We start from the raw sequence: 9,208 nt of genomic DNA, 5'->3' as shown, positions 1-9,208 counted from the left end.
TTCTCATTATTTATATTCTGAGTTCAATGTTACCTTTCATTCATTTGAAGTTAATAAAATACTTTCCCCTTCCCCTCAAAATAGCTGGCTTTGAAGCAAAATTAAAAAGATTTATTTATGAAACCTGTATTATTTACAGATTTCAATTAGCTAGAGAGCCAATTTAAAGCAGATTTAATTAACATTAGTGTATAGCTGGTATTATTTTTATTAACCCCAAAGTATGAAAAGGCTGAGTAACTCAGTCTAGTTTCAACTCAACAGTAAAGTGTTCTGTCAGATATTATCTTAGGCTTTCCATCTCTGTTCAATATAATTAAATTTAAGACTCATCATTCAGATATTTTAAACCTATATGAGGTGTTTTCAAGTAAAACATTCCCTGAAATGCTTAGCAGTAACTTATAGGCTTTGCATACCATATATGTTGTTGGTTATAACTATCTAACCCCAGGCTGATCTGATTAAGCAGCTTGTGATCAAAAACTCAAAAGGTATGCCAAGACAAGACCATTTTGTCTTATCCAGGAGTGTTTTAGGACTACACTGTCTAATGGGTATCTTAAGATAGTAGGGTGTAATTTCAAGGAGATTTGGTTGAATAACCATATACAGACTCCCTCATTGTCGTGTTAGTCTGGCATTTTGCTGCACACCATGCACTGGTCATCCTGTAAGGCTTATTAATGTGGCTGTCATTTAAACTTTTTGGATTTGTTTTATCCATTTTGTGTCTGTTTTCATTTTTATGAAACAGTATCCACAGTAAAAATCAAGGCAACTCAGCAAATGTATAGTGATTCAAATAATCAAAATTCAGAATCTGAGTTTAGTTTAACTTTCAATGTTGAAGTTTGGTGTATTTTGGTCTAAATCCTGTAACAAAGATATCTTTTTGAAAGTAGTTAGGTACTTGTTCATATTAAAATACATACGAGGGTTATAACAAACATGTGCTCACCACATGTCTAAATAACATTTTGATTTAAGCATTTTTGATTTGGTGTAGGTGGGTCATGGGGTATGCAGTGTGCAGACAGTGATAACACAGATCATGCTGTTTTAGTTTAATTTGCTGTATTTTCTTTATTCTAGGAGAAATAACTTGCAGGGAAAAAAGATGTTTCTTTTAATGAGTTCACCAGACATAACAGTTACAGAAAATAAATCATGACTTAACAGGACTTGGATCATTTTGTAAAGCAGGAATAATGCTACTGAGGATATGATTTAGCCATTTGCTAAAGCAGAATGTGAATATAATGAAAGGAACTTTAATTATTACAATATTCTTGCAGATAGCCAGAAAGGTGGTAAAGCACTTAATTGTATATAGGGAAGTCAAGGATGACTAGAAAAATGAACAATAACAAAAGCATGCAAAAGGATTGTCACAAAACAAAATACAAGCTCAAATATGCAACAGTATAAAAGCAGATGTAGCATTCACAAAATTGTTGGTTTCAAACATGCAAAAATTGAAATAAAATAAATAAAACTAATAAAATATTTTTTTCTAAATTAGATGTTAAGATGCCTTACCTTATAAAAAAGTTATAAAAACAAAAACTTCTAGAGTAAGGTATGAACTAATGCACCAGGAGTTCAATATTTGTTATATTCAATCATCACATCTCACTCATTAATGTAATGAATATTCACAGTAATACTTATGGAATTCAAATTAGATTAATACAGATATAGTCTATGAAACTAAAACTCCCTCCAAAGAGCATCCACACAGTTTCTATCAAATAAATTCCACTAACAAAGTTTTGGTGAATTCAAAGTTATAATGGAAGAAACTTATTCAAGGTGTCACATAAGGGGCATTGGATTTGAAACTGTAGAGTTGTAAGCAAGTCAATCTAAAGCAAAATTAATTTTCACAAGAAATTGAACTCCTAATATATTAATTCAACTTAGCCTGCTGCTCTAAGACTAAACTATCATCTTATGATACCAAGAAGATTATAACAGCATGTAAAATAACATGTGAATGAAGTGTTCTTATATGAAAAAAATATGGTTAAATTTAGTTTCAACAGTTTATTTAAATGAAACCATATTCTTCAATGTTTTAATCAGATTCTATCTTATAATGAATGGTATTTCACTGTCATATAAGTGCTATCTTTTGTATAGTGTAAGAAATACTTTGTGCTCACTACACTAGTATTGGTTCTATCCCCATTATTAACTAAAATACTTAGAAGATCTACTCACATCTTATCTTTAATCTTGGTTTAATGAAGTTGTTATAATATAATGAAATACTAAATAACAAAATCTTTTCAATTTCACTAGATGTTAAAAGTGAAATGAAATTGAAAATGTAAAAAACATTTTTTTTTGTACAAATTCTATCTTATTATCAGGCACCAGTTTTTATAAAAATTGGTTAAACTACTCTTACCTTTCTAGAAATTAAATTTTACTATTAAACCCTTTTGAAGTCATAACAACTTGATATGAAAGCTTGTGTTGAAATTGAAACAATTACATTGCAGCGGAGACGTTTTAATCATCTAAGATTACAATGCCCACCAATGTATTTACTTTCCATTTATTTCTTGATAGTACTGTTTATTATTATGAAATGTCAAAAAGTTTTTTTGTGCCTTGGGACCTGTCATTGATACACTTCCATTATACAGTGGTACTGTATCAGTGATACTGTTCCAGAAGAGTACAAAAACTTTTTGACACTTCTTAATAGGCAGTACTATTTAGAAATACATGGAAAGTGAATTATACAGGAGTGGGGTTGTACTTTTGGATGGCTAAAAGGACTTTACCAAGATATAATTTAATTCTTTTGCAATCTATCAGACTAAAGTTTAATATTTATACAAAACCAACAATCATGAGTGTGCCCAATCCATTATGCTGATGTTTGGTGCCATTCAGATAAAATTAGGATTACTAACCTGCCGTAAAACCTTTGAAGCAAAGTAAATATAAACAATTATTTTAAACAGAAATTGTAATTACTTTGAATAAAACAGAGATTAACAAAAATAACATACCTGTACCTAAACAAATTCATATTGACTATGTATGTATATTGATATATATTGTATATATATAAATATAGATATATTGTGTATGGGTGTCTGTATGCATATGTATATATATATATATATATATATATATATATATATATATATATATATATTGTGGTTCTTTGAAAATAAAATATTATCCATGTTATTTCAATGAATATGTAGAATAAGAAGACAAATGTCACAATAAACATTTGTTTTATTTTAAATTCAGTTTGCCTTTTTTAATAATTTTCTTTATATATAAGGCTGTTATGTAAATTATATATAAAATAAGTAGACCTTTTGCTACAATTGTTTCATATTGCCAACCATAGCTGTATAAAGGATACTTTGATACAAGAAAATCCAATTCTTTTTACACTTCACATGTATAGGTTAGATCATCAAACTGAGGCAATATATGTTATGGGAGCATATGGGTGTTTCCTCACAGCATGAAACACCATTGAAAACTGGTTAAGGATACATTTTCTAACATAGACAGGCTTATGCAATGCCTGCAATATTTAAGTCCACTGCATCTTACCTTCCAAGATTACAACTAACTTCTTTACTCCAAAATATATTGGATCTAAGTCTGCTTTTTTAAATTTTTTTATTATAAACACTTATCAAACAAAACCTAACAAATTCCAGCTCAAATATTAATATCAGTATTTTTACAGCCCATCTGCTTTGGAGCTAACATATTTCAACTTTCTCAACAATTCTGGTGTAATGCTGTTTTTCAAATCTCAACTCCCTTAATCAAATTCTACACTATAACAAGTAATGTTTTACTGACACATAATGAAAACTTATCTTTTGTTTGGTGCAAGAAAGACTTTGTGTCCACTACACTGGTATTCATTCTAACCCCAACATTAATTAAAATACTTAATTCATCTATTCACGTTTGTCACTTTTAATCCTAATCATTACTCTGAAGAAATCTTTGTAATGTTTATATCGGACATGTTCATGAAGTAAACTGTAAAACATGACTATAACTCAGTGACTGTCATACTTCCACAGAATACTCATTCAACACAATACTCTTATAGAACTCTCATTGACAACAATGCTCCTACAAAGCACTGATTATAATGCTCTTACAAAACAATACAATACTTGCTTCTGTAAAACATTCGTTCAATACAATAATTTTATAAAACACTCAGTATGACACTCCTATAGACCACTCATTTACTACAATACTCCTTAGTACATCCACTAAAAACAACAACCTATCAGTCCTAAAACATTTCATGTTATGAGAATCAAGAAAATATGATGTAAATATAATAGTTATTAGAGGAGAGAATCGCCGTTTTAAGTAGAAGTCAAAAAATAACTAAGTTGCTACTGAAAATAGTTTGACAATTTTTATTTTTTATACTTATGCCAATTTAAAATTTTTTCTCACACTATTAATGGTTGAATATTTTTACCTAAAGTTTTTTATTTTGGACATGTAAAAATTATTTTTTTTACTAAGTAAAATAAGTCATAAATAAATTTGAATACTTTTGTCCATATTTCTATGTTATGGTCATGAAGTTAAGCATCTTAACCCTGCAACTATTGCATATTTCAACCTATATATATCATCATAGCAAATACAGTGAATGATAGAGCATGCAATTGAAAAGAAAACGAAATGCAACAAAGACAAAGGGACTGAAACATAACAGAGATAAGTGGTAAAACAAAAACAAAATATTGCAGATGATGTTAATGGAATGCCAATGGAACACCTTAAATTTTTCAACATAAAAGAGTTGTTATTTATTTATAAGTTAATGAATGGCAATACATGTGTGTATGTATGAATGTGCATATGTATGTACAGGTATGCATATATGTGCGTGAACAATGTGTAAACATTACGTCTAGTTTGAAAACAGAAATTAAGAAATAGTTGTGTTATTTCTCTATTCCATGAAAGCACAATTATATTTACACATCATCAATTAACATCTGGCTTCCAAGCTGGTAAGAGTAGGACAATGTGACAAGATCTGATGAATCAGCGGACTGTGCCATACTCAAACATCTGCTTTTGTAAGGTTTCTTTAGCTGGATGCCCTTCTTAATAACCACTTCCCAGAGTGTACCAAGTGCTTTTTGTTTTACATGGTACTAGCACTGGTGAAAATCACCTCATATCTTGCAAGGTTAAAGGCCTAAAGTGGATCTATAACTGAGGGAAAATAAAGGAGAGTGGGCAATAGTCCTAGGCAAGGGGATGGAGGGTGATTAAAGATGATGAAAGGAACAGATTTATAATTATTCTCAATTACAATTATTGTGGTAAAATAAAAGTGAAAAACAAAAAACAAATAAAAGAAATATCAAATTTTCAAATATTAAAGAAATTTCTTTTTCATTGTATGAATGTTTACCTTTTAGCATATGTAGAAATATACAAAAGCTAAAAAATTAGGAAAATAAAGTAACTCTCATAAGTGGTCTATAAATCTTAACTTCATCATCGCTTTCCTAAAAATATGCTATAATTTATTGCACATTTACAAAAACACAGTTTATTTAAACTGACTTTTGTTTGTCACTGTTCTACAACCAACATTTTGGGAGAGGGGCCAGTCAATTAGATCGACCCCAATATGCAACTGGTACTTATTTTATCAACCCTGAAAGAATGAAAGGCAAAGTCGACCTCGGCAGAATTTGAACTCAGAATGTAAGGACAGATGAATACAGCTAAGCATTTTGCTAATGATTCTACCTGCTTGCCTGGTAACAAAAGTGGACTTGGACCACATAACATCCATGTCTGCTGACATAGACAGGTTTCAAATCCACATTTAGAATTTTAGAAAATTATCTAAAATTTTTTTTGTTATAAAAATTATTAAAAGAAATCTAATTGAAAATATTAATCAAAACACACTTCACAATATTTCATTACTGAAAAATGCAAATTCACACGAAACATTAAGCAAAAAGTTGTTTTTTCTCCCTCAATTTAATCATATGCTTGTGTTGTATTTTGCATACATAAAAAGAAGAAACAAATTTCCGTAAAATTCCTCTTACTTGTCAACTTATTTAAATATGAATTAAAAATTTAAACATAAAACCTTATTTTAATGACATTGGTTCTGTAAAAATATTCAAGATAATGATCAAACAATAACAGTCAAGAAATGAAAAACAATACATTCTCTTTAAAGAGTTATGGCAAAACAAACTGGCCATGCATTAAATACTATAATGGTTTCTGAATATATTTAGGAATAGATAACCCTTCATTATTATTTATTATTAATATGAGAACCTTTATGAATGACTAATATGAGAAGCTAGTGAGGAAATCCATTAGAATCCCATTTCAAGGACAACTAAAATAAAGATTTAGCATATTAGTTTAATACCTTCTCTACAAACAGAATATTAAAGGTGAACAGAATGCTCCATTTCATATTTTAACTGAAAATCAAATTGCTTGAATCCCAACTATAACCTAGAACAGCCCTATGATAAAAATCACGATGAGGAATTTTTAGCATGATTGTTATTGTATGTTGTCTATTATATCAACATTCTTAAGTCTTTTTCTAGTGTGTTAGGGACTCAGTCTGCATAACCAGCTAGAGACATCCATAAAAGTACTAGCAGTAATAAATTAATGATCCTGAAGACTTATATATGGTGAAGTCTAACACATGATTTTGGAGAGTTGATAAATTTTACCTCATGGTGGCTATGAAAATGTACCATAAGTATGAATCCTTCAAGCTGGCTAAGCCAATTTAGTAAAGCTACCTCAAGCTAGCTATAACCCAGTTCTCTAATATAGGTACAACATTGACTTTCTGGACACTGATGGTCCAGAACCTCTTGTAATCTGCACTCATTTACAGCCAGAAACTTCAGATTCCTGTGGCCACCAGAGTAGTTTATTTGTACCTTGCACAGTAAAGTATTAACTGACTTGTATCATTTACACTAATGTAGAAGCATCTGTCATTCATTTAATTATTTAAGTAAACTGAATACTTGTTAAATTTAGACTGTGTTGATCAAGGTGACCAACCCTGGTTTGGAAGAATCAGTGATCTGAAAAGACCTTGAAACTGAAGGTGCCTGAAAATCGATGTTGCATTTATATGAAATGAGAAATGTGTGCCCACATGTATCCCGTTCTCCAACCTTTCTTTTCCTTTATAACTTCTCTCATACTTATATGTCATAGTGAGAACTTATTTTGTGCAACACCATTGACTGTGAGGAAATAGATTTGTGTGTAAGCACATATGCATGCATATTTATGCACATCTTCATTTGGATATGTGTGTGTGTATACATGGGTTTCATATATATACATGTATGTATTCCTGCAGAGAGCTTATACAGATGGACAAACTCCAAGGTGATCAAAGGTTCTTTGACTGTATGAGTTTCTTGGCATTCTTTATAAGTTCAACAATGATAGTGGTGGTAGTAGTACCACTGCCAAAAGGATGGTCATTATTGGAATGCTTTTGAACATAAACAATAGTAGAGGATGACACAAAGGATGCTTTACTTATATTTTAACATTGTTAAGTATGTGTGGTGCAGATCACAAGACATCAACTATCACTACTGCAATCACCATCATTATTGGTATTGGTGGGAGTGTAAGTGAAAGAGAGCATACATTTGTTTTATACATCCTTTGATCTTTTATTTTAATTCTCTCACATTGTCTTTTCCTCTTAAATATACACAAACATATACAAATGTGCATGCAATTTGTTTGATCTTATGTTCTTAATAACACACATTTTCTCTTTCTCTCTCTTCTTTCCTGATCTATTTTATCCTTGTTGCTGTGATATACATGAGGGGAAATAAAATAGCTGTACATTATAGACATGTGGGTGGGGTGTATACATAGACAGATAAAAACTTATATATATCTACAAATTTCTTAACCATAAGATCTTCATAAATTCCAGTAATATATTTGTAGACATACTCAACTACAAGTAAATAAATGTGTCTTATGTACAAAATGTTTAAGATGGAGGGGAGCCTCAGCTAAATTTCTCACAGAGAAGAAACACCAATGCAAATTCTTCTGGGTGGATAAAAGCGCTAGGATGAGTGCAGGAAGCATGATGTTGGCTGAGAAATGAATAAAGTAATAAAGGTAGTAAGAATATGTGAAAGAATAATTTAATTTAGATGAGTCATAGGTAACATAATGACAACAATTACCTCTGCATCTACAGCATAATCTACTAACAGACAAAGAAAAAGACCATTTTTATAAGGAGTTCTTACAGAGTACTTTGATAACAGATGACAACTGTCTTGTAATCATAATTGAATACAACAATGGCTATTCCAGTAAACAAAGAAGCTGTGGATATGATACAAGGAATAAAAAGGAATCTAGGCTCTTGAGTTTTCTTTAACTGGAAAGAAGGCAGAATTCAACGGGGAGACAACTATGTTTCAAATGCAGAAAAAGAGTGGTGAAAAACTCTGTACTGTGTACTCAAAGTAAATTATGAGTGCACAAGAAGTGTAATGAGATCACAGGCAGGCTGGTAAAATAGAAAGACTTTGTTTGTAGTAAATGTGTAGGAGTAGTTAGCAGTAAGAACATTCATAAAATAGTTTCTTGCAAATACTTGTAAGACTTCCTTGCAACAGTTGATAGCTTTGTTATGTAGTAACCTCATTAGCAATGGAGGCAAGTGCTCCAAAAGTATAGTAGCCAGAGTAAGACTGAGGGAGCTGTTAGCTTTGCTGACAACAAAAAGATTATCTCTCCAAATGAAAAGCAGATTGTATGATACTTATGATAGCTGGAAAGAAATTAAGCAAGTAAGCTCTTCTGGATGTGAAATTTCAGTGTACATAAATGACAGAGCACAAACAGCTGAGAGAAAAATTGCATATAAAAAGATTAAGATGTACCAGATTAGAGAGGAGACTGCACTGGTGTGTACATATATATATATATATATATATAAATATAATTAAGGGATCAGCAAAATATTTGCTTCACCATATACCGAAGTTCAGAAAATAGCAGCTAAAAAAGCTGAGAATCTCACAGATAGCATCACTTGTAACTCACTTGCCTTTGTGAGTTACAAGTGATGCTATCTGTGAGATTCTCAGCTTTTTTAGCTGCTATT

At 30.8% G+C, this 9,208-nt stretch overlaps 1 protein-coding gene across 6 annotated transcripts in view; it reads right to left on the bottom strand.

Annotated features, from left to right (window-relative positions):
* The window catches only part of LOC106873536 (rab11 family-interacting protein 4A), a 99,955-nt gene that overhangs the window by 6,847 nt on the left and 83,900 nt on the right, over positions 1-9,208 (bottom strand). For 4 of the 6 annotated variants that reach the window (XM_014920940.2, XM_052968866.1, XM_052968867.1 and 1 more), the window contains one exon: positions 2,931-2,942. The exons of the other annotated variants lie outside the window; for them this stretch is intronic. In XM_014920940.2, coding sequence (XP_014776426.1) covers positions 2,931-2,942 — 12 coding nt within the window. The remainder of the gene's footprint in view (positions 1-2,930; positions 2,943-9,208) is intronic. 6 annotated transcript variants of the gene reach the window in all.

This window comes from Octopus bimaculoides, chromosome 6 (genome assembly GCF_001194135.2).
Source record: "Octopus bimaculoides isolate UCB-OBI-ISO-001 chromosome 6, ASM119413v2, whole genome shotgun sequence".
Classification (NCBI taxonomy): Eukaryota; Metazoa; Mollusca; class Cephalopoda; order Octopoda; family Octopodidae; genus Octopus; species Octopus bimaculoides.
Note: the sequence above shows the minus strand (reverse complement) of the source record. Positions and strands in the feature narration are given on the sequence as shown.